This window comes from Toxotes jaculatrix, chromosome 17 (assembly GCF_017976425.1).
Source record: "Toxotes jaculatrix isolate fToxJac2 chromosome 17, fToxJac2.pri, whole genome shotgun sequence".
In the NCBI taxonomy this organism is placed as follows: Eukaryota; Metazoa; Chordata; class Actinopteri; family Toxotidae; genus Toxotes; species Toxotes jaculatrix.
The window spans coordinates 12,666,888-12,692,966 of NC_054410.1; the positions used below are offsets into that span (position 1 = coordinate 12,666,888).

Here is a 26,079-nt window from a genome sequence, read left to right on the forward strand (position 1 = left end):
ATAAATAATTCATTAACCAGTAATTAATAGTTGTAACTTGGAAACACTTTATAACCTAAGTAAATCTATGTAAACCTTTGATAAAATAAATAGTAATTGTATTTTTTGATAGCAGCAGGTAATGATATGTGTTGCTTGCGTCACTTCCTCCACGTGGTCTCGGCCCAAACTCCCGCCCGGAACAGTCGTTTGTCAACTCCTTTTTGCCGCTGAGGCTCCAGTTGCCTCTGTGTGTGTCTTTGTGTGTCCTCCTCTCTCTTCACTCACTTTTCCCCAGAATGGCAGCAAACAAAGAGGACTCCGACCTCGACGATGTTCTTGCCAACGCGGAGGAGCTGGAGAGGGCTCTGTGTGTGCTGGCTGGAAGCGACCCAGAAAACTGCTCCTACTCCCGTGTAAGAAAATCTCACTGCACCGCATCTCTGCAGCCATCGCCTTTATCCCTCTACCTCCTCACACCGTATTGTGTGCTTTTCAGTATTGAGAGCTTTGTTTGTATAGTTTTGTTGTGTGTTATTACATTTTTTTCCCAAATGGATTTTTAGTTTTTGAGGGATACTCAAGCGAAATTATAGTGAAATTATATTGTAGTCCATTTGCATGGTATCACTGCAGTATTTTTATTTACCCTGATAGCTGGAAACTTTCTATTAGAGAATATTAAAGAATGACTATAGTCCTTTAATACATGATGGCATAAATAACGTGCATGCTGCTGTGTCTTTCTGCTTTCTGTGTTTATTGTTGCAGGGCTATGTGAAGAGACAGGCTGTGTTCGCCTGCAACACCTGCACTCCCAGTGCTGCAGAGCCTGCTGGGATTTGTCTGGCCTGTGCCAATAAGTGCCACGACGGACACGATATCTTTGAACTCTATACCAAAAGGTATTTTTAAAAAAGAAAAAGTTTCTGTGTGTTGTACTGATGAAACAAATGTTATCCCACAGTTTGCTTTATTATGGAAGTCCTTGTCACAATTCACCCATTTTTTTTTTCTCTTCTGTAGAAATTTTCGCTGTGATTGTGGAAATAGCAAGTTTCGGGATTTCCAGTGTCAGTTGATTACTGTGAGTCAGCTGCTTTTAAACTGCATCAGTATCATCAGCTTGTATGCTGTGCCCATTCTGATTGTTGAAGTTATTCCACTTCTTCTTGTATTCACAGGCCAAAGACGAGGAAAACGTTAAAAATCACTACAATCACAACTTCAATGGCTTCTACTGCACATGCAACCGGCCGTACCCAGACACAGATGATCAGGTATTCCTCTTATTTTAATCTCCTGTAATTCAGATTATTTGGGTGAATTATAATGTTTATGTTTGTCTCTCATCTGTCACTACACAAAACACCCTTTTCAATTACCCAACAGGACAATGATGAGATGATTCAGTGTGTCATCTGTGAGGACTGGTTTCATAGTAGGGTGAGCACAAGTCAGGTTATTAATATGAAAGGATTTTTTTGTGCGCTTCTTTCATTTTTGATTTACATTGTAACACCACTATAAGTCTCCTGCTCTTCATGTAAGTCACTTTGTCTTTTACAGCACCTGGGCTGCACAACTGTGGAACCTGAGGAGCTGCAAGAGATGGTATGCGAAGCCTGCATGAACAAGGCTCCTTTCTTGTGGACGTATGCCACTCACTTTGCAGGTAAGTAATTCTCCTGAGCTTCTTGTCAAAGGCAGCAAAAACCAATTTGAGTGTCTGACTTTGCAAACATTCAGTAATAAATTTCAGAGAGAAATGTTTCCCCTTCAGTGCCACCTGTGATCAGTGTCAGTCGCCCTGAGGAGGAGGTAGAGGTTGATGTCAAGGAAGGAGGAGAAAAGGAAGAAGCCGCTGAGTCCAGTCAAAGTGGGGATGAGGAACCGTCCACCAGTGCTGAGCACAGAGAGGAGGAGGTAAGAAACAGTGCAAATATTATAACTTAAAGGCACATCTTAAAACATATTCAGCACTGCTTATACAGTACAAGAGTTTTCTATGATTCAGTAGTTTACTATACAGTGAGCGATAAGTTGAGAGTTTGGACACTTATGAAACTTATGAATCATCATTTTGTGTTATCACTGACAGGTGCAGAGTTGCATAACCGTAATTTTCGCGTCTATGAAATGAAGGGCTAGAGGGAAGTGATCTATTAGAAACGTATTGCATGCACCGACAGCGTTTGATTGTTCACTGTAATAATTCCCTGTGGCAGCTGTTGGGTTTTTGTTGCCAGTCTGCCACTAGATGGGGCTAGAGGGTAATGAGCAGATTATAGTCCAGAGAGCAGGCTCCGGCTCCCCTTATCGTGCTTTCCCCTCCTCTGGGTAATTAGAGGAGAAATGACCCATGAGGCACTGCTTCTCCTGCTCTGCAGACGGCTTTGGCCAGGCTTCACAGAACAGCTTACTGTAAACTGGTGATTTTCATCGCCCAATCATTTCATCGTGTCGCTCGCCTTGAGACTTCCCTGGATGAGTCTGCGGTTCTGCGTGCGACGACGCTTTACAAATCCCAGGTGTTCTCCCAGGTGTACATCCTCCCAACTCAGTAACTCACCCTGCTCTCACTGTTATTATTTGCATCTTAGGGAGTGGCAAATCGGAGTTCCCCTTGCAAACGGACCCACGAACAAATGACAGGCAGCCCCGGAAAGGCCACAACCAAAACTGTGGCCTGCAGGCTGAAAGAGCTGCAGGCCAAGGGGCTGGAGAGGCCGAGACAGGGAGCAGTGTTCTGGCCTTACGGTTGGCGCGCCGAGCTTTGCACCTGCACAGACTGCAAGGTGGGTCACAGATAATAGCTTAGGTCAGACGTGACCAAACTGTTCCACAAAGGGCTGGTGTGGCTGCAGGTTTTTGTTCCAACCAAGCAGCAGCAGCACACCAGACTTGACTCATTTAATCAACTGATCTTCTTCAGACAGTTGATTGGTCACACTGTGTGCTCTTCATTGGTTGGAACAAAAACCTGCAGCCACACCGGCCCTTTGTGGAACAGTTTGGACACCACTGGCTTAGGTTATAATGCAGGCTTTGACAAAGGGCATCAGAAAGACACATGCAAGTGTTAATCCTGGTTAATGTAATTATATGACACACTTGAGCATCTTTTTAAATGAATGTCTCTTCACACATTGGTGCACAGAGGGCCTACGTGGCTGCTAAGGTGCAGTTTCTCATGGATCAGTCTGACACCATCCTGGCCTATGAGAACAAAGGCTTGGATGAGCCTTTCGGGCAGCACCCGCTGATGGCACTGACGAGCTCAATGGACCGTGTGCAGCAGCTGGAGGTCATTTACGGTGAGCGTGGGGAGGGCAGTGGGGAAGATGTGAGGTCGGTTTTCCTCTTAGGATGTAATCGTGTACAGTGAAATTTATGGGAGAGGTGACTGATTGAGACTTGATGTGGACTCATTAATCTTGCGTTCTTCCCTCAGGTTTCAACGAGCTGGCAACTTCGATCAGCGCATTTTTAGACCAGTGTGTCGCTGAAGGAAAGGTGAGAAATGGATGTCTCAGTGCAAATATAATCTGGACACTATTTACTTAATTACCCACGGGCAGTGTGTCATTTTACATGGCAAATGTGCAGTGTTGCAGTCATGCTTGGTGGACACTGCTCCTTTTTGTGTTCTTTTTTTTTTTTTTTCTCCAAATTTCAGATCTGACTCATTCCTTCCTCATTTCTATCAGACGGTCACAGTCGAAGCTGTACATCAATTCTTTGAGGAGCTGCGGGCTAGAAAGAAACGCAAAACCAATGCAGGATACCAGTAACAAGGAGGCCATGCTGCTACCATCATATGGCAGGTTCATATGGTGCTGTGAATGAATGAGCGTGTCGTTTGGAAGGTGACCCTTTTTTCTCTGTTGAATAAAGGGCTTTTTGCTGTAACCAATGTGATCCTTAAGCTTGAACATTTAGTGCAGAGAGTACTGATTTCCACATATTGCTGTAAAATGCTACTCCTAGATCTCCTTACTAGGGTGAAGATTGTGAAATTTGGCGTTAATTTTTGTTGTTTTTATTGAATAGCAGATGCCTTAACTTTGAAGCTCATTATAAAAGTTTGTTACTTGAAACATTCATTGCTGTTGATGCACACTGATACATTTTTATGAACAAAAGAAATTTTGTTTCAGCATTATGCTTTAAAAAAAAAAAAAAAGTCTGGCTGAGTGTGTGTGTGTGTGTGTGTAAGTGGTTATGAGGGCATTTCACACGAACATGATGCTGCCGTGTACATTCTTGTGAACACGTCCGGTCATTCTGACTGTGGCTACATACCAGTGTGTTAACACTGAGGTTTAAGGTTAAGAGGTTCTTGTGGTGGCGACCAGTTACGACAAACTCGTTTGTTAAAGTGATGTGAAGGAATATCACTGTTGTGTATATGTACGTGAATTAATGTTTGTAATAAAGTTATTACATATTTCTAGTGTGCAAACAACCCAAATGAGATCCAGTGAATTCCGTAATATCAAACCAGTTTATTTTGAGGATGCACAAGTTGACCACTGTTATGCACCTTTTGAGGTGACAGTAGAAAAATAGATTCAGTGAAACTAAATGCAACTTAATATCAATCTACAAACATGTTTTCTAGGATACCATACAAGTACAATGTACCTGGTATAATTCAACACAAGCAATCACACATTTCCGATGGTTCAGTTTCAAAAGGTGCTAAATAACACTATGTACACAAAACGAGCTACATGAGATTTTAAAGAACTATTTGATGCAGGCTGGTAAGCTGGTAGAAAAGAGCTTGCATAGACATCAAAGTCACTTCTCCAATAAAAGCCCAGCCGCAGGCGGGGGAAGGCACTGACTCCTCTACAGCAAAGAGCAAAACAAGGACTTTTATTCAATGGAACATTGTCCTGGAAAATAAAACAACTACCCAACATGAACATGGGGAGGAATCTGGAGTTTTGCATTTTTTCCCCATGAAGCAACCTAGATGGAAAAATGATTTTTCTGCTTGGCAACTTCATTACTGCTAAGCAGAGACCTAATGTCCTCAGATCCTCTATGTATTCCTGTTACTTCTGAAGTAAAGGAAGATAGAGGAGGGGGGGAAAAAAACATCTCTACAAACATGGTAATCCACACCACCTACAATATTGAACAGACTGCCCTAAGTTTGTAACATTTAAGAACGAAATAGATTCTGAGACACAATCTTTATGTTTTATACCACACATTCTTAGTGAGATTTCATGACAAAGACAAATACACAGTGTTGTCCACTACAGTAAAAACACAAACCTTCAACAACCACTAAAATGTGATAGAAACCATTAAAAATTCATCAGAACATGTGGAACTAAATTCATTATATACAATTTCCATTGGAGATATGAGCCCGCAATCGCCAACTTTTCTTCAATATAAGATTCCTTTTTGTTCGAAATTCATTTGTTCCTCTTCCCTTCAGCCAATAAACAGGTGGCTCCTACAGTGCAATGATACGCTTATGTGAGGTTGTATGCCATCTGTTGGCTGTAACAGGCTTTAATGCGTGTACTTGCACGGTTGTGGAGCTACAGCTGCTGCGGCTCTTTAACTGTATATTTAACAGTATCAACAATGACTATGCAGGTCCACAATCTCCCGTGAGGTGGTGAGATGGAGGCCTGATGTATATACATGGTTTTAGCGTTTGGGTTTAGTGAAATCCACCTCTACCACCCAGATCAACTGCAGTGAATGTGTCCGTAGTGAACAGAACAGTCAAATAAGCAATTAACAGGGGTTGCGATACAATGACATCATACTAAATTGAATAAAGGTAGCTAAAACTGAATATTCCAAGCACTGATTAAGGCTTTAGATTTGATTACTTGATGCTATTGGGTTAAACAGAATAAGAGGGAGCTCTAGCACACTGACCACCACTCTCTGTGCCAAAGACTCTGGTTAATCATCTCAGACTCTGATATGTACAAACAGACCTGACTAAAGATGGGAGTGTACAGTACTGAGATTGTCTAAACACCTGTGTGTATCAAAGTTATCCTTGCTCACACACACACAAGCACGCACGCACGCGCACACACACATGCACACAACTGTTCCAGCTGCAAAACCAACAAGCCCATTCCGCGCCGCCGCCCCCCGCCGCACTCCATTTGATCACTGTACGTCAGTTGCCATGGTACCCCTATATTTTCTATTGTATCTCAGTAATGAACCCGCCTGCAATCATCCTGCCCCACCCGCCCAAAAAAACGCCAGGCCTCTGCCTCTAAGCTAGACACTGAGAGGCTGTGATAGTTTAAGCCTCACACAATTATCAGACTGGGTTACTGGAGAATGACGAGCTCTGCTGACCTGCTTCCTGTCGGATCCAATTCCTGCTTTGTGTGACCGAGCCTTGGCCTATTGCTCATCAGCACTGCAGGTCCATGGCCAGGAGGGGAAAACTAGTCAGGTGGGTTGTTATAGGCATGCTACAGGAAGAAATGGAAATACAAGTCATGGGAGGAAAGAATACAGCCAGACGTATTTACATATGATTTTATCACCATACTCTGTCCCAGGCTGTGTGCCATTGTTTGCTTGTGTAAACTGAGATTCCTATCCAGCCATTTCTCCATTCTATCCTGAAAATAATCAAGAGACGGCAGAGCTAATGAATATAGTCTTTGTTAAACCATCAGTTCATAACTGAGCTACATCTAATGTTGAGACATTCTCACGCAGGATTCACACAGCATAGAGCCAGCCTTTCTTTTACAGTCAAACTCAAGAGACCAATCCATCCCAGTAGAGCCTGAGTCATCCTCTAAACCAGCAGGACTAGGCAGGCTTGCAGAGATCAATTACAAGCATTGACAGTTAACCTACAGCTCTTACTCCTTCCATACTCTGACTGTGTGATGGATGGCACAGTGTGATAGAGGTAGGACAAAAGAACAGATCCTATAAATAGCAACCATTGACCACCCCTTGTCCCTGCTCCTGTCAAACACACACATATACGCAGGCACACATTTAGTGCTTTGCCATCCGTTTTGATGAACAGCTACTCGTCACGTTTTCCCTTTTCTTAACTCAACCCCTGGCCCTCAACTGGGGTTAAAGTGCAGATTTCTTGTAAGGGTAATCAGGCTTGCTGGGCGACCTGCGGTCTCTGGCGATCTCCTCGCTGACACTGTTCCTGTGAGGCTGCTGGAGGGGACCGGGGCCCGATGATTCTCCAGCTAGAACCATCTCTTCCGGCACGTCTCTAGGTCCCGTATGCCTCTCCTCATAGCTGTCCATGTTTCCACTGGGGGACCGTAAATGGCCTAAGCCATGAGTCAGGTCTGTCTCATTTGATCGCCCCCTTGGGATATGTCCCATTCTAGGCTGCGCCCCAGAAGGACTGGCAAGGACTCCGTCATGCCTCTGAGAGGTCATACTGAGGACATCCAGCCTTAGTGGGTCTGGGGCAGTCCGTCCCTGCAGGTGGCCCTGGGACTGAGAGTCAGAAATGTAAGGGGGTGGATAGGAGCTGGAGGGGGTGCAGTTGTGGCTGTAAAGGTCTGGTCCTGCAAAGGAGGGCAGAGGGTGAGTGGATGTTGGGGTTGCAGGTCGGCAGGAGAAGTCATACAGGTCAGGGAACTCAGCTTGAGCCTCCAGCTTGGGTTCAGGAGCATGTCTCTTGCAGGAGTGGCCATGCCCAGGACCATGGCCGTGGCTGATGCGGGCAGAAGGGCAGGGCACATGGGGCACATGGTGGCCAGAGGGGCCCATGGGGCTGTGAGGGCCATCTCTGTCCATCTCTACCATGTGCTGCTCCCTCAGGGTCATGACAGAGACACCCAGAGCAATGTCAGGCATGAACTCCCTCATGACAGGCTCCATGCTCATCTATCAGAGTATCAGGGAACAGATAACAGACAACTATGTGATTACCTGACAACTGAGAAAACAATGATCCAAGGCACAAACCATGAAACTACATTTGAATAAACAAAACAGCACAAGGACTCTAGGAAGTAACACACACACACACACACACTCACCGCTTGCTGGTCTGAAAGCAAAGCTCGGCCCATGGCCTGTGGGTTGGTGCAGTCTGGGGGCTGGGGCCTGGGCACAGAGGAGTACTCTGAGCTGCCATGCTTGGCAGCCACATGGCGCTGGATCAGGGTGCGGTTGCAGGGATAGGAGAAGGAACGGGTGGGGGTCGGCATGGGCACACGAGGTCGCCAAGCACCCTTGAGCTGAGCATGGCTGGGTGTGGCAGGGGGGTGGTATGGGGGAGGTGGAGGAGGTAGGGGTGGGTGGAAGCCCGCTATCCCTTCCAGCTCTGTGAACATGCTATCCATGGCTGGGCTGCTGTTTACCCGACAACGACCCACCTGGCGCAGAGCCAGAATTGGACTCTCATCTCCAAACCGTTCATCAGGGAAGAACTTGTATGGGTTCTGAAAAAAAAAAAAACAGAAAAAAACAAAATAGGAGCTTAAGAGATCCATATCGATTGTAGTGCTGGAAAAGCAAACAATGCTTTAAGATTTTTTACAGATTTATCTGCCTGGGCTTGTTCAAGGTCTGCATCTGCTGTGTTACTGAGCTCTGTCAGTGTCCTCAGCCTTTTCATCCCTGTTAGTGTCCCCGTTTTAGCAATCTCAATGCTCACAAAAATTCTCTGCTTTCTGCTAACCTGCAGTAGCTCAGTGGCTCCGTCTGCCAGACCAAACTCCCTCAGCACCCGCAGCTGCAGCTCATAGCTGACGGTGGCTCCTTCGCCACAGTTGAGGGCATAAGCTCTCTGGACTTGCTCTGTGTGTCTCAGCTCCTGCAGCCTCCGGATCATCTCCTTCACCACTGGCAGCTGAGGCACTGAAAGATGCAAACAATACAAACACAGACTTTCTCTTTTTCACTTGATAATAGATGTGTTTATCTAATAGAATAAGCCACAGAACAACATTGTGGTTAATGACAGTTTGGATATTCATGACTGCTATGTCTGTTGCCATTTGGTCATACCTGAACAATTTTCTTACCTGGAATTTCATTGGCCACAACTGATGGAGCTGTGGTTGAATTGCTTGCCATTTGCTGGTGGTTGATCATGTGACAGCACTGAGGCACAGCATTGTTGACCATATAGAGCGTGTCTGGGACGTTGGACATGCGCACTAGTCGCAAACGCACCAGGTCTGTCTGCTCCACCATCATTTCATCAAGTACAGACTGAGGACGGATAGACAGGAGAGGGCGAGTGAGACCAGAAATTCAAAAATAAGCAAATAAATAAATAAATGTTCTATGTGAAACTCAAGGACATGGAAAGGGTTTGCAAATTAGCTCCACATGATTGACACTTAATCTAGTAATGACTCTCTCTGGTCTGTGGATATGTTCATAAATATTCATGGCCCTGGGAAGCCCTATAAGTTATTAGGAAAGTGTGCAAATGGACATAAAATTAATTTCAAGACTAAACCACTAACTGTTAAAAATGGTGAGTATGCATTGCAACAACTGGGCATGGATGGTTTTAGCACATCTGAGCTGTGACCAGGTTCGCAAATTTTCCTAAGGGTATTAATGCTTAGCCTGTCCTCTTCACAGAACCTCTATTCTCTTTGATGATAGCTCTATTGGACAAAGATAATCCACTACCTCCTGCGCCGTGTGGAATCTCCATTAATCAGATGTGAATGAGCCTTACCTTAGCCTCTTCCACGTAAGGAGAGAAGAGGCGGGGACGCACATAGATGCCTGCGTTCTTCTGCCGTAACCAGGCATTAGCTTTTCCCCCCTCAGCGGTGGGCAGCATGTCTGAGGGAGGGGTGCTTATCAAACCCCTTTTAAGCTGTGAAGAGGGTAAAGAATGTGGATCAATGCTTTGTTTAAGCAGGTCACAATGACTAAGGTGCATACTCATACAACTGGCAGCTGAAAAAAAATAAAGGCAGACTGGGAGTACTGACCGCGTCGGCGAGGACATCACTGTTGGGAGGTAAGATGTGCTCAGTTCGGATGAAGGGCAGGAGGGGAGACAGGATCTCTTTTAGCTCCTCCACATCCAGGTCTCTCCTTTTCACCCCCCTCTTGTTTACGCTGTGAGCTGTGCCACTCAACAGGTTAGGCTCTGGGTAAATGAGGACAGGAACAGCCTTTAGCAGCTTTTTAATATAATGCATATGACTGTGACTATTTATGCAACTATGATTATGCTTTTAATGCTTTTAAGTCAACCTGCTGGCTATTTTTCCACATTGTTCAGAGAAGTTCAATTTAGCAAATTATGGATAAATACTGCATTGCCTGCTGTGTGTTTCAGCTTTATAAAGAAGGTTGCTAGTCCTTACAATATGATGACTAATAACCTTGACCATAAACCCAACAGAAGACAGTTGCCTACTAGGCCAGAGCACACAGTGACATGGCCAATCGGTATGAAGCCACTTCTGCTGACTTCATTTTGAGGCTAAAGTTTGGCTCCTTTTTGTAATGCTTTTAAGTGTATTCTGGAGGCTCTGGTGAGTGGGTAATTTCCTCAGGGCCATTAGGGGGGCTGCTCAGAGGGTAATTATAGAGTGTATTATCTTACCCCTGTCTGCCATCCTCTTAATAAGCTGCTGCTCGCCCCACTTAACAACATACTTGAGAATGTCCTGTTCACTCGCCTGTGAATGAGAACAAGGTACAGAGAGAGACAGAGAGTGAGATATAGGACAAGGTTAGATATTGTCAAGAACAAAACAAAAGCTTTTACACGAGGATAAGGTGAAAATACAGTGTGTTCAGGCTGCTTCCCCGCAAAGCTCAGGCCTGCGTGATTTGTTTGTGTAGCTGGATTACAACACTTCACCTAAACCATCTGGTCTGATGCCCAAGTAGTTTGGCAGAGCAGATGACAGCTCAGCTTTGATTAGGTTCTGGGTTTGAAAGCATTTCCCTCCAGGGAATGGTGTTATTCAACTCTGGAGACCCTGAGTGTGTGTGTATGTGTGATTAAGACAGAGGCTGTGTTAGTGCATCTGTGTGTGTACGTGTTTTCTGTATTTTCACTATACAATCTCTGGTCAGACACCTATTACTGAAACTTTACACCAGAAAATGTATCTTCCACAGTATGAAATGTAATAGAGGGTGACAACAGATTGACAGGCGATGTTCTGTTTCCTTACCTGCAGGTAGTCAGACTGAATTGCACTGAGTAGATGCTCTTTACTGAGCTCGTAGAGAACATCTGAAGTGACAACCTGACTGAACTCTTCGCAGAGGAAGTGCATGGCCTGCCTGTGGACCCACTTAGAGCCATACGGCTGAGAGCTCCACTTCAAGATGGGGACGAGTGAATCCAGAGACAAGCTTTCCACGACAATGTCCTCACAGCCTGGGAGAGACAATGAGATAGACCAGCAATTTAAAACCAATATTTAATCAGATCTCTTTAGAGGCCAAAATATATACTTGTCCAAAAACAAACCTGTAGTATAACATTTATTAATAACCCAACAAGAATTGGAATACAAGATGTAATTCTTCAGTCACTGCCAGACCATCAGTAGTTTTGACGCGTATTCGCTGACCCAGGGAGTCTACCTCTAGTCTCCCCACATCCTCCTTACTGCATTTCCTAAATCAGAGCACATACCAGAACAGCAGGCAGTGGTTTAACTCTGTAACACACCAACCCACAGAAATGCCTTTGATACCTTGATGTGTTTCAGTCTCAAGCTGCCTCCTTTTAACCGTGATAAGTAAACACAGCAGCCTGAGGAAATGTGCTCCCAGTGCACAAGCACACACACTTTGCAAATGTGTACACACTTGTGTGCATAAATCACAAATGCAATAAAAAGCCACAGAAAGCTCAGGGAATTATGTACCTGCTGCTCTGGCCATTTAAAAAAAAAAAAAAAAAAGAGCTAAGTTTTGAAATTTCAGGTCTACACTGGCACTCGAGACTCTCAGACACTTATTCTAGAAGGGATCCATTTAGGCAGAATTAAACCCCGTAACATCCACTCACATTAACATATGATTGGTTCAGTCAGGCTATCCATGCCAATCCCCAGCACGGCAGAGCTTCAATGGCTTTTACTCTTAGTCTTTGTCTGATCAATGATGTTTAATACAAAACGGACATCCGTGAAGATAAAGCCAGACTGACTGACGTCCAGTTAGAGCTGCTCTGAACTGAAATACAAGCTTGCCAACTTCCTCATTCCAGGCCATCCTGTCCATCAGCTCTTGGTTGGGGCAGTAGCAACACTCCTCTGGGAAACTCTTATCTTAAACTAGAAGATCTAAGCTGCCTCTCCACCCCCAAACCACCACTTTGAACATCCACTCTGGGAAATTGGACACCAGACTCGAGAGTGATGACTCCAGTGATGCTTTTGCTTTCGAATTTGAGGCTTCAAGCACAGCTCACACATTTTAAAGATAAAAACATCCAACCCATATAAGCAATAATATACGTGCACATACACATACAAGCATGCACGCACACACGTAAGATGCACTTCCCCTTTTGGGTGTCTTTAGTTGTAATAGCAAGTTTGAAAAATGCAAAGCAGGCACCCGCAGTGTTTTAAACGAAGGGTGGAAATCCTGCATCGTTAAGAAGACAGATGAAGTTGAAATGTGGACCCAGGCACTTTGCCTTTTTTTTATCTGCTATAAACACACTGGAAGAGGGGATGGATTCCCAACATCTGTGCCTCCGTCTCATTCGTGCCTGTCTTCTAGAAAATGCTTTAGCTAGTTTCAGTCTTTCACCTTTGCATCTTTGCCCTCTCCTAAAAGCAAGCTCACAGGCACAAAGGCATACAATTCCCCACTTGGGACCAGCGGCACAGGAAAGCAAACAGCTCTGCTCTGTGTTAGCCCATTAGAATTCACAGTGACAGCCAGTCTTTTAAAACGCAGCACTTTTATTATGAGCTGGAGATTAGACTCAGCATTATATCTAATGCTTCTCCCTTCTCTCCACAGGTGGCAAACCACATTCACTGGAGCGATGTTCTTCACTGACAAGAATATCAACACAGCAGCAGGAACAGCAACAGCCAGCTCCACACTACGCTAACTTTGGAGGACGTATGCATTTTGTCTTGCTGTTATTATTTGGAGCTCTCTGTTTATGGAGCGCACAGTCTCCAAAGCCACTTAAAACATCAACTGCACTCAATGGCCTGTAAACAAGCCTGTGGATGTAAATCATGCCTGATGATCACTCAAGGACTAGGCCTTCAGTCAACACACTCCAAACACAAGATAGGGCACTGAAAGCACTGGTCATTCAGTGAGCATGGAGGGAGAGATGGTACTACAGTGCACACACTGAAAACACACCAACTGGCTATCATCTCTCTGGTGCACTTGAAAAATTAATGAGGCTTTTAATACTGGTTGCCATTTGAGTGAGATGGAGTCATAAAGGGATACACAACTTGAGAGTTAATAAGGAAGAATGACAGAGAGCTCAACCGCTCTGCAAAAGCCTCCATGGGCCAAAACTTCACACAGCCAGAGGGCAGCAGTGGAGGAGTACACAAGGGGGAAGACAGTGTGACAGATGAGAGGGCTCTCTCCACACGAAACTCCTGACATAAGCCTCTCTGCTGCCTCCTGAAGATACATGGCAGCTACTGAAGTCTCCAGTGGTGGGATGGACTTAGACAAATTTCTCATTTCATCATCAACCCACAGATGCCAGGATTATTTGACACTTTGGAGTGTGCAAGGTTCAAAATCTGGGGAAAAAAAAAAAACCGTGGAAGAGAGATCTCAAGAAAGGGTAATAACAGGAAGTTGCAGAATAGACAAAGAGACTTGGATAAAATAACACCGGGTCAGCCTCAACCATCTCACCACATTCCACACTGAGGTTTCATGGGAACTGTTTAGAACTGTGCTACACAGTGGGAGAGGGAGGAGAGGGGATAAAAATACTCTCCAGTAGGGGCTTGTCGAAAGGGGGGATGGGAGGGAAGAGGAGGTGATGGTGTGTGGGGATGATACTATTTGCCTGCTTGCAGGCTTAAGCTGCCAAAGTGACCCTGAGAGTGACACTACTGCTTGGGGGCGTGAGATGGCGTCTAACCAGCTGTGTGTATGGTGTTAGTGTACAGTGCTATTCAAATCACTGCAAAGGTCTTAAAGAGGTGATTGATTCTTGGCTCTTTAGTCAATACAGCAATTCAGCAGCTGCAGTGAAGTAATCCTGTGCTTTTTAAAAAAAATTATACAACATCATTTATTACTGTCAAGTCTATTGTGTCCCAATAATATGTTATGTTGTTCTTATACCTTTATCTTTGGACAGGATACATTTGGTTTTCAAGCTTAAATATTCATAACCATTAAGGCTGCATGATATACTAAATTTGTAATAAAACGGCAGCCCAAAAAATCACAGTGTAAAGGTCTGTAATATCCGCTTACTGAAGGCAAAAAGCAAGGAGTTATCACTGGAGGGCTTTTACTGTGAAACAGCTTCACTGAAGTGTTTTGACTCACAACAAGTATGCTTAATAATACTGTAACGGTAATACTGTTTGGTCATGTTCATTCAAAAGAACAAATCACACTGAACTGAGTCACTTCCTGAAGCGATCTGTCCATTTCTCAGTTCAGTTGCGCTCTCAGTCAGCTGCGAGCGAACATTCAGGAATACGCTCATTCACTGAGGGAGCAGTTCAAGTCTTTGGACCTGTCCCTGCGAACGTGATTCGCTCACTCACTCAGTGAAGGCGTGTATCCTTGTAAATGTGATTTGTTCGCGCAGGGATACACTCATTCACTGAGAGACTGGTTCAAGTAATTTTGTTTGCAGGAGGAATGGGATGTCTTAAAGTATAGGTAGGTACTTTATTGATCCCAGAGGGAAATTACTGTGCTGCAATTACAATTACAGCAGAAACAAACATGCAAAACAACATCTCACAAGTAGCTTATAGAAGCAAGTTGTGCCATTCTCTCGTACTATGAGGGAACAGTGCGTGATCAGTGGTTTGTTCACTGAACGTACTGCACAGTGACAGTCAGCGGCTCAAACTGCTGGAATCAGGCCGAGCAAGTTCAAGAGTAATGCCAAACTGTAGATCAGTTAAACAAGACTTCAAAGATGTAAAAACTAAGAATTATAAACAGAGTTTGGCAAGTTTGTCAAAGCGACACCAATTCTGGTTCTGAAAGCCGGGGATCATGAGGAGTATACACCGTTTGGCTCTGTTTCAGTTCAATGACTGGGACTATGAAGTCCGAAAACTGAGTGATTTGGCAAACAAATCTTTTAAACTAATCTTTTTAATGAACTGATTCAGGACACTGCTATGCAAATCACTAATAATGTTTTGATGTCATTACACAGCACAAGGCAGTGACACTGCATGCTTAAATCATTTAAAGCATCTCATACCACACCATTTCAGTATCTGACAAATTAATTCCCATCATCGTGGCTTTATCAAAGATAAGATGGTTATGGGATCATAGTCATACATCCTCTCTCTGAATCCACACAGTCAAGACAGTGGAGTCAAAATGTAAGACTTTTTGAGTGCATTTGAAATAGTCTGCTTCAAGCATTGCACGCTGAAAAGGTTGTTATGATTGAAAAGGAGCTTTGTTACAAGTGTTGGAAACTGGACAGCACTCAGACATGCCACTCAGGAGGAAGTGAGACTGACAAAGTGACCGGCTCATGTCAAACAATGGCTGCAACCTTTGGCATGTTACTGGGGCCATTCTGAAACAGTGGCAAGAGTCAAAAGAGCACTGTCATTAGAGTAAAGATAGACCAGTGATGAAGCAGACAACCAATGATGGGGTGTTGACAGAAACTCAGATGCACTGCATGTATCAGACAGTAAGCTGTCTGCCCTTGGAGACACAGACAAACCCTCCAGCCTGCATCAATCTGCTACTGGCAGCCGCAGCTCTAACACCCATCACAGTCAGCCAAGCAGTGTAACACTAGCCTGATCTGCACAGCCATATTCTAACATAAGCATAATGCTAACATATGCATAACATTTGCATAATACAGTTTTAAACAGAGGGTAGAACATTAAGACAGAGTGTGAGACATATATATATGACTGTATGGAGAGAGAGAGATTAAAGTAGACTGGCGTCTTGCGAAGCATTACTTCACAAAAAAATCCAACTCCTATTATCGAGCCCATGGAAACAGACACTATAATTATGACAGCCCAGACTTACAAATTAACTTTGAAATTCACGACAAAGGCTATTTAACTACATTATTACAGCACATATTGAAGGGTTTTAAGCAATTTGCCATAGCTGAGACCCTAGCAGCACTGAGGCTCTTGTAGTCAGTGGACAGTTTATTAAGGAATGAAATATGACTGAATTGTGAGATGGGTTTTGCTCCATAAGTAGAGCTGACAAAGAAATAAATTTACTAAAACCTTATCAATCTCTACAGTACTCATATCACTATTTTAAATAAAAGTCTATTAAATGACAAAAGCGTCTTAAAGAATTAGGCTACAAGTTCTACCAGCAGTTCAGCAATTTTAATTTATCTTTAACTGTAATTTAAAGACAAACATATCAGAAGTGAGCCAGCATGAGAGAGGAAGTCCATGCACTGACTGTATTGAATTTTAAAGGTACCTCTAATAACACATCTTGATATAAATCAGTGGTTATATTGCCCAGCTATGCTCACAATTTGTCATGTGCTGCTGTTTGTGCGTTATAAATGTGTCTGATCATAACTTACCTTGAGCCAGCATACTGAACTCCAAGAACAGAGCGATGTGGTACAGCTCCATGGCCTCCTCGGTTCGTGTGCTGGCCCCACGGCCCCCTGACACGAGGGCTTGCACCTCACCAAGGCTGCTTGCTGAGGGGCTGCCCCGCAGCACCAACCCAAGCTCCACCACATCTGTGTACATGCAGTGGAGAATAACCTGCACATATTTCCGTGGGATGATGGACTCATCCAGAACTATTCTGGTGGGTGTCTGCAATGTGCGCTCTGTCATCTCCTCTCCTGTGCGGATACGTCTCTGCAAAAGATTCCTAAAGAACGGAGAACGTGCTGAGAGGATCGCCTTATGTGCCCTAAGGTCCTCGTCTGGGGTCCTGGGCACCCCATTGCCTGCTGAACCCCCTGCTGATGCTGCAGCCACAGCCCCTCTCTCATTACAGCTCTCTACCATCTCAGAGTCTGATGAGAAGCTGAGCAGAGCATCATAGTAACACATGTAGTCAAACAAGCCCTTCATATCTGCCTCCAGGGAGTTGGGTGTACCAAACTCCTCACTGAGCTGCACCAGTACATCCACGTTCTGAAGCCTGGTGTCCTCTGCTCCACCCACCCCAAACTCCCCAGTGTACAAGTAGTGAAGCAGGGCAGAGAACATGGGCACATCAATGCCAGCTGTCTCAACGTCCATGAGAACCTCTGCTCCATAGCCAGGGGACGAGGACAGCAGAGTCTTGAAAAAGGGGCAGCGGGCAGCCAGGATGGCCCGGTGAGCTGGGAAGCAAGTGCCTTGGAAGATGAGGTCCACATCTGTGCAGTACTTGTGCTGGTAGAGGGCAGCAAGATCCCGCTGCAAGCTGGGAGCCTCGGCACGTGCCAGGCTGGCCTGGAAGCTCAGCTCCTTGAGGGCTGCTGTGCCCTCATACTCCTCCACCAGGGCGTTTGTGTCACGGACATCCCATCCAGACAAAAGTTCGCGCATTTGCCGCGCATGATCTGCTGAGCGGCTGGACTTCCTCCTTTTGATGAACCTCCGTTTGAGGGTCGCTAGACCAAGGCTCTTCTTCTTCCTGTCAGTGGGCCGCTCATGGCCGTGCTCCAGGCTGTATAGCTTAGACTCCCAGCCATATCCCTGCTGAGAGTAGGATGAGGTCCCTGGAATGAAAACACAAGCATGTTAGCTTCACAAGAATTTTAGTTTGTGCATGAACACACAAAACTGTAACACAGAATGTAAATAAACTGTTCACATTATTCTAAAACTATGGTAATTTTGATGATATCTGCTCCCAGATATTTCATCTCTAAAATAGTCTTCCACTGAGACATGAAACCTCCTAACCTGAACACCATTTCACTCTTCAGGCCAGACTACTAGCAATACAATCTGTCTCTGGCACCTATGTGGTGTGGTCAGCTCTGTGTAAAGCATTTGGATCTAGTTCAATAGTAGAAAAAAAACAGAATCCCTTTATTTTGTTTTAGATCGCTAAAAACAAATTAGCTGAAAGAAGACTTTGTCCTGTTTTGCTCTTCTCCGTGAACTTCAGTCCATTCGCATATTTGGGTCCCATCAATTACACTGAATAGCAGTTGTCTTTGGCTTGAGAGACAGGACTCGTACGTCAGAGGAGGTTCTGCCAAGGAGATCCTCTCTGCCTGCCCTTCTCTCAGCATCCATCAGTGTGACCCAAATAGTAATCATTCTAACACTGTGAATCATCTGTGGCCCAGGCCAGCTGAACCAAGCAAGTACAGAGCCCACAGCAAACCTCAGAGGTCTCTGGGGCTGCTGAGATAATTTGGCTCCTTTAACAATACTTTAAAGTAGAAGTCTGCAAAAACCTCAGACCGAAGTCATTTTGAAACTGAAATTAACAACGTTTTTTGTTAAGGACGGATTTATTTGAATCCACGTATGAAGCAGTTCTCCAAACCCTCTGGAACTGAGGACTGCAGAGAAAGATTTAAGGACTATAAAACAGAAAGACTCCAATCACTGGTTTAGGGGTATCAAAGATGTCTCCTAACATGCCTCAGAACAGAGAGCCTCATAACAACCAATCAAGAGCACTACTTAAGTATATGTAATGCAGTATGTATTATGTATAGCGTAATATATATATATAGAAGTAACACATAAACTAATATGTCAGACTGGTCCAGTGTGCTTCACAAAGGAAACAAACAACAGTAAAAAAACAAAAACAAAAAAAAAAACAAAAACTGTGAAACACTGTGAAAAATGTCTACGAATTCAAACAGAAATATTCTAGCTGTAGTATCACTGACACTGACATCAAAGCTGCTGTTAATGCCAGTCAGTAGAAAAATGTGACAGTCTAACAAGCAGTCTACACCAAATACTGACTACTCAGTATGGCCAAGAAACATGGGTGTGAGTCATTTGTATCAGTTAATGGCCCAGTTCAAGAGCTCTAACGCACAAAAATATGCACCTCTTGCACCATTAGTTGTCATGGAAGCAGGTTAATCGAATCTAAAGTGTGAGTTTGGCCATGCTAGACCCCCATTATGTGTTTGCAGCAGGAGCGCATTGGGCCAAATTTGGTTCAGGATTATAGTTTTGACACTTCATTTCAGAAGAGAGTAGGAAAATCATGTTTTTGACTAAGAGAGTTTTTTTTTTTTTATCATATGCTAACAGAAAATACAGAATGATTTACCAGAATTGACTGGACGAACCATGCAACCAATCACAACACAAGTAATTAAGCCACAGATAAAATACCTACCTATAAAAGTCTGCTGTGTCTGTGCATTTCCCCCTATGCGTGGGGAGCATGAGTGCGGATAGCTGGATCCATTGGCACCCATCCTCACTTCTCTTCACTTGCTATCTGGGGGTCCCCCCTCTTGCTGAGTCATTCTGCTCAGACAACGTATTCCTCTCAATCCTCAGCCGTGGGCCAGGCACGGATCCTCTGCAGCGTCCTCAGAGCCCCAGGCCCAGCCTGCCATGCCTGGAGGAAGGAAGAGGAAAGAGGACAGAAAGAAGAGTAAGGGAGATGTTTAAGCCAAAGAGTGATTGCATTTAAATGTTGCTGACTAACACCTCACAGGGATTCCAACATGATGTGTTTGGACAGTCTGGACTTTGTCAAAGATAACAAGCGGCCACGGCGTCAATGTTAATGAAGCTAAACAGAGGGACATCTATTGCTATCCATTACACTGTTTCGGCAACAATGATTACAGAGCGAACAACAATCATAGCTGCCTTGGCAAATTTACAGGGCTTAAATGTAAAAATTGTGTTGAGAAGGCCTTTTTTTTCTTTTTTAGAGAGACAGTCTTCATCTGAAGACTGTGTTTTCAGGCTCCTATCTATAATCTTCAACAGCAACTTAGCTTAACAAGGACTTCCTCTGCTTAGCCCTCAGGAAACTCCAACTGGCAGTCAACAACAAATCTAATGCAGATGTACGTTGATTTTTGTAGGGAGGCACAACCCACTCTGCCTTTGCCTATCTTTTCCATTTTTGTAGTTTAAATATGTAGTCTAAAGAATAATTTGGATGTTTTTCCCAGTTCAGTGTGTGTGTATATCTATGCTGTGTATAATTACACTGTAATTTTAAAGACAATTCATTGACCAAGGCTCAATTAGAGCCAAGCAGTTAAAGTTTATGTCTAAGCTGTTCAGTTCATACCAGTACAGACATACTCAACTAAGCACTGTGTCACAGCTGTGATGACTCGAAAAATTTCAGTGAAATTCGATGCTTAACATCATTGTTTTTATGAGAAATGTCATGTTTGAATGCAATCTTAGAGCATGATGCGACACAAGGGTGGGCAATACAGTGAGATACACTGTGAGATGATACAAATTAGTCTACATACAGTTGGAGCTTTCCCTTTTCTGGTTTTACTGCGCCATTGTGGACGATGTTGCAATAGGCAGGACAGCTGGCAATACTGGAATTTTATATTAGTTCATTGCTTTAGCCAGAAATATTTCTGTCTGGTTATTTTGTCCTTTGACAGTTTCTCAGTAGGTCATACATTCCATTTAGCTTCTTCAGTGTCAGGGTCCTGCTATTGTGCATGCTGGCTCACTGTTACACTATCATGGTTTACAGCGACACTTGAACAGAATGGAGCCATTATTGGTGTATTTAGTGACAGGCTTTTCTAATAAGTCAACATATCTGCTGTGAAAAAGGCCAACTGAGCTTAAATTGACGATATCTAGATATAGTCTATCTAATGTATCTCTGTCATGTCGAAGTCTTAACAGTACAGTGAATTTTTCCATATTTCACACCCCTAATGTGACACTAGTTCTATAGGACATGAGATTTGATTATGTAGGTGGTAGTTCATTTATGTGGTTGGGTCACCAAAACAAAATTCAAAGACAGAAGAAACACTGTTCAAGATTGGGACAGGCGACCAACTGCAAATAGCTCCATATGGTCATTTTACCACTCACCCAAGTCCTGCCAGCCATGGCACCAGCCAAGGCTCTCCCAGTAGCTTTTCCGCTCTCTCCTTTGAACTGTCACTGGTTATCAACTAGCAGAAAACAGGGCACCTCATTAACTAAGCACACTGTCAACCAATCGGGCTATTAATTACAAACTGTGTATAACTGAATTCATTTCTACAAACAAATAGACTGGTGATCAAAATGATTTTGATTATTTTCCAAACCAGAAGACACAGCTGCTCCAATTTCCGTGGCACTTACATCCTGGGTAGCATTGCATAAATATACCCTTTTATAAACATTATTAAGAGACTTGGAAATGTAATTCTCATTGCTCTGGACCTTTATATGTATATATCCTCATTTCTTCTCTCTTCTGTGTGAAACCAGACAGAGAACTGGAGTGTGATGGGAGATCTGTTTTATCTCAGACTGCTAGTTTTTCCTGCCTACCATACTAATAAATCATTGTGTCTGTCCCTGTAGAGCAGCACTCCAAAGCCTCCCAAGGGTTCAGTGGAAAACCACAGCCTTTTACTCCACACACTCAAATAGTCACCAAGAAGTCACACTGGAGCACTCCAATAAAAATGTTAGTTGATCTTTATTTCATTAGACTGCTTTAAATAAGCCCCATCTTCACAGGGAATTCATTTGGACAAAATTAGAAATTGAATTTGAATATGTAGGAGAGGAGGAAGCCCTTGAGATATATACTGTCTTGTTTACAAAAGGGGGTGGAGGGGTAGGGGGTCCTCAAAGGAGCACAGCAGAGGCAGAATAAAACAAAGCAACCAACACATCAATTGAACAATATGCTGACTCCCAGCTAGGAAGACTCCCAGCTTCAAATCATTCAAAAGAGTGAACCAAATTTAACTGCAGCTGCAGTGCAGAATTCTAAAAGCATAATTTAGGGCAGCTATTTCCTTGAGACCTGACTCACACTGTTCAATAAAAAGCATCTCTGCCATAATCTCTCTGATGCCGAACATTAAGACACTTCTCTGCAGTTAAGACTGAAACAGTGTACGGCTCTGTTGTGCTCAGGTTGGGAGCAGAGGAGGGCAGTGCCACAGACGGGGGAAGGCAGACGCCGGCCGAGCTGGACTATGCGTCCCTAATGAGAGGTGACAGGAGGCACTCCCTGCCCCCACCTATCTCCCTCTGCACACACACATTCACACACCAGCATAAGCACCGTTTCAAACGGCTCACCTTGCGTCAGTCATCTGGATTATTTTATTTTATTTAAATCAGCCTCTTGCAGAGGTTTAAAAGACGGAATCCCAGCCTGCCACAGAACATTACCATACAAAAATGCCTGGCACAAGAACAGGATCGATGTATTATTCAAATGACAGTCGGGGCACTTTATCAATCATTCATGTAGATTTCCTCATCATGGCTAGAGTAGAGGTAAGAAGCAGGTATATGGGTCTCCTTTCCGGTATGTCACCCCAAATTTGGATGTTCTCATTATTTCAGTGCAGACTTTTACAAGTCATCCCCCTAAAACTAAAGCTCGGTTAATGCAAAGCACGACGTCAACAATTTGAATCAAAGTGACAGATGTAATGAAGCTAGGATGACATGTCAAGACCAACAATCAAAAATGATGTGAAGAATTACTTAGGCAGTGTAGGACATGATTAACAAATGTCTATTTTTGCATCTCTGGTTATTCTATAGTAGTTTATTAATCTAAAAACATCCATTGTTATCCTAAAATGGTACAAAGAAACCTGGTTGCTGTGTACTTCACTGGTCCTGCTGTGAATTCTATGAATGAAATGATGAAATCATCACCTTTAGAGAGTCATCTTTGTTAGGCTCAATGACCTAATCTTCTTAAGCTGAGCATTCACCGTGACAAAGTCACAGCCAGGCCTGAATGAAAGGACAGCAACAGCAGGAACACTGTCTAAAATAACACAGTACATGCAAAGTGCTCTTAATGTGTCAAAGCTGTGAAATACACAGCGAATTTCATCAGCAGAGATTTTTTTATGAGTCCATTCCTGGCATTTTATCATCTCATGAAGTCCTGTCACACTGATGCCAGAAAAAACACAGATAATTTACTTTCTTGCCTCGCATACAGCAAACAAGAGAGACGCAGTCTTGTCCAATTACAAGCAAATTATGTCAACTAATAATGTGTTATAATTGCAGTGTGTAGTGCATTTAGGAGAATATAACAGTTTTGCTGTCACAAAATCTTTTAAATGACCTATGGGGAGAGTTGGCCATTATGTGCTTTGCTAACCAAGCTGGACCAAAATACTGCTGCAGACAGTAATTATAGACTGTTTGACTCTTTGGATATTTGATACAATCAGAGGTGCTCTAAAAGGGTAATAATAAGCAATGCTGCGGTGAGCAGAAACCAGAACTTTCTAACACAGTGACCTCTACGATATTGATGCGTCTGCACACATAACACAGTTGGATGTGCAAGTGGCACACGGACCGCAGGTGGAACACAATGAAGGATAAATTACTTTCTCTAGATTAATAATTTCATATTTTGACTGAACTGATAGCCAGAGAGACAACGTTCAGAGGCAGAGCAGACTGCCTACCTCTGCAGTATTTCTGCTAATCAGGTCAATCAGTATGACAGTGAATCAGGCCACTGGACTTATTACAGACTCTGCCAGGAGAGCTACAGGAAACTACAGGAATCAGAACAGGCTGGAAAACAGCAACAAACTGAAAAGACAGAGACAGACAGCGGAAACAAAAGTGCCCACAATGATGACTCATGGTGGGCAGCCTCTGGATTAGCCTGTGTCAACCAACAATATGAACCATGGTGCTGCATATTTGACATTTCACTGGCGATGTTGTCAGCTGATTCCCCCCCCAGGCCATGACACAAAAACAATGCAGTGAATATCACACATGTTATTTAAACATGATAAACATATTCTTCTTTTAGACATCTGAGTGAAAACATCATGATACCTAAAGTGACAAAGGCTGAATGGATGAATGCCATTCTCTAGGTCTGCTTACACAACCAACACTGAACAGGGCCATCTTTTCAATAAAGAAATGTTTGTGCACACACTAATGACTATACAAACACAGCCTGGCAGTCAATCTCCAGAGAGTGAATGGCAACTCAGGAAACAATGAGTGCTTATTTTAAGTGAGTTGTCAATGCTCCTTGTTGAGTTCTCCATCCAACTGGCCAGGGTAAACAGCATTCAGGCCAAAGTCCAGCTCATTCAGTTACTCTGTGGCAAGTACTTGCAAGCTCACAGTCTTTCACGGCAGTCATGAACTTCTGAGCATGTAACTCCAATAATTACATGTCATTATATCGCCCTAAGCACTGACACAAATACTTAACCTTGTAAATGGAGAAACCCAAATACTGAAGAGTGCAGTAAACACACCTTTTCCAAACCAAAAGAAGAAAGAAATACACAGGCTGTCTTTCAGAGGAAGACAGAGTGTACAGAATGCTGAGTCCAACCAGAATTTCAGCGGGATTACTATAGGATTATCACACTGTGTGCATATGGCTCCTCACCACTTAAATAGATGGTCCCACCAACAAATGTCACACACATTGATAGTGAACCCACTTTGAACAGCTAGACAACATATTATTTGGGTGAGCTAGGCAAATAGTACTGGAGACTGTGAATAAGAGAAGATGTCTACAAACTGCAAAAAGGATACCTGCAAATATGCAAAACTTACTGATCTTTAAATTCATAACGGATATTGTTTTTCAATTGAAAATGACTATATGGTTTTGATACACCTGGAAACTCTTATTCACAAGTAAGATACAGATTGAAATAGATGACAAGCTGTATTGTTGCCACAGCACATCCCATCAACAACTATTTGACACAGAGACAATAAACAGCAACATGTAGCCTGATCCGCAAAGTAAAAATACATCATCCCATCCTAAACTTTCTTACCGATTCGGGTCTCACAAACAGGAAAGAAGTGTTTCCTTTCGTAAAGAAATCCATCATTTGCAACGGCTTTGTTAGCCTAACGTTAACGCGGAGCTATTGTTGGTCTTTGGGCTACTGGTAGGCTACCGCTGTTCAGCGGAAGCCTGGGTTAAAAGTGCTTGTAAGAGCAAAAAACAAGTGGGCTGCTTGTCCCAGCTGATAAAAATGGGAAGTAATGTCCAAATATTTCGCTACAGCCTAGCGAGAGGAGTCACATTCACCACAGCCCTGTAATTAGTAGCATATCCTAAGAGGCTAGGGTAAGCTATCTCTGCTGTGTCGCTTTGACTTCACCCCTCGGAAACAGCAATTTACTTAGGGCAGGATGCGATGCAACTGTTGAAAGCGAGCGGTCGATGTATTTACCAGAAAGTGGAGAGCTTCGTGGCCGTTATTTTTCTTCGTATCACCCCGTAGTTTAGTCAGTACTCCGACCCAAGTTGTCCCTGGTAGAGAGAGAAAAAATGCGGCTCAACACCTTCTTTTTCCAACTCTGCTCATTACGCACGGCTCGACGTCAACGTCCACATTTGATCCCTAATATGCGACCATTCCCACTTGCATCGACTTTCCGGCAGATTTTCAGCATTTACCTCGACTATAAACTAAACAGAAAACCGTTTTTTCACTCTTGGTTCGATTCGGTATTTCTCCATAGTAGCACAACGCCTTGTTGGGTGGTTGTTATGGCCTATCCAACGCTACCCCCCTCAAGCTGGCAAGAATAACAAAATACAGCTTCCGGTTGTGACTTTCAAAATAAAACCTGAATGCGTTTCAAATTTGCACACGGGACGTTTGTGTAATGAAAAAATATGAGCGATTAAAGCAGTTTCAAAATTCATTTTAGCTTTTCTACTTTGAAAAGTAACTTCAACTGTGATCCGTTGGAAAATAATGTGCACACCCATCAAATCAGGCACGCTAAT

General features: G+C 43.6%; 2 protein-coding genes across 2 annotated transcripts; one reads left to right on the forward strand and one right to left on the reverse strand.

Annotated features, from left to right (window-relative positions):
* The first annotated feature begins 213 nt into the window (after positions 1-213).
* Positions 214-4,447, forward strand: LOC121197048 (putative E3 ubiquitin-protein ligase UBR7). The gene is made up of 11 exons (XM_041060406.1): positions 214-395; positions 751-884; positions 1,006-1,066; positions 1,164-1,259; positions 1,372-1,425; positions 1,549-1,654; positions 1,763-1,905; positions 2,583-2,777; positions 3,140-3,296; positions 3,434-3,495; positions 3,690-4,447. The coding sequence occupies exons 1-11, from the start codon at positions 279-281 to the stop codon at positions 3,771-3,773; spliced, it is 1,209 nt and encodes a 402-aa protein (XP_040916340.1). The 5' UTR covers positions 214-278; the 3' UTR covers positions 3,774-4,447.
* Positions 4,448-4,475: 28 nt separating this feature from the next.
* btbd7 (BTB (POZ) domain containing 7) lies at positions 4,476-25,854 on the reverse strand. The gene is made up of 12 exons (XM_041060405.1): positions 25,517-25,854; positions 19,465-19,692; positions 16,721-17,863; positions 11,142-11,350; positions 10,562-10,637; positions 9,939-10,099; positions 9,677-9,820; positions 9,006-9,195; positions 8,660-8,838; positions 8,016-8,420; positions 7,130-7,860; positions 4,476-6,455 (listed from the first exon to the last, which is right to left on the reverse strand). The coding sequence occupies exons 2-12, from the start codon at positions 19,544-19,546 to the stop codon at positions 6,395-6,397; spliced, it is 3,381 nt and encodes a 1,126-aa protein (XP_040916339.1). The 5' UTR covers positions 19,547-19,692; positions 25,517-25,854; the 3' UTR covers positions 4,476-6,394.
* Between the last annotated feature and the right edge of the window lie 225 nt (positions 25,855-26,079).

Bases quoted from the DNA above. Each gene is read 5' to 3' on its own strand.
- LOC121197048 (XM_041060406.1), top strand. From the start codon at position 279: ATGGCAGCAAACAAAGAGGACTCCGACCTCGACGATGTTCTTGCCAAC. The intron at 885-1,005 runs GTATTTTTAAAA...TCTCTTCTGTAG, and splicing joins TTTGAACTCTATACCAAAAG to AAATTTTCGCTGTGATTGTG. The intron at 1,655-1,762 runs GTAAGTAATTCT...TTTCCCCTTCAG, and splicing joins GTATGCCACTCACTTTGCAG to TGCCACCTGTGATCAGTGTC.
- btbd7 (XM_041060405.1), bottom strand. From the start codon at position 19,546: ATGGGTGCCAATGGATCCAGCTATCCGCACTCATGCTCCCCACGCATA. The intron at 9,821-9,938 runs GTCAGTACTCCC...CCCTCTTCACAG, and splicing joins GTGATGTCCTCGCCGACGCG to CTTAAAAGGGGTTTGATAAG. The intron at 8,839-9,005 runs GTAAGAAAATTG...TGCATCTTTCAG, and splicing joins TGTGGCCAATGAAATTCCAG to TGCCTCAGCTGCCAGTGGTG.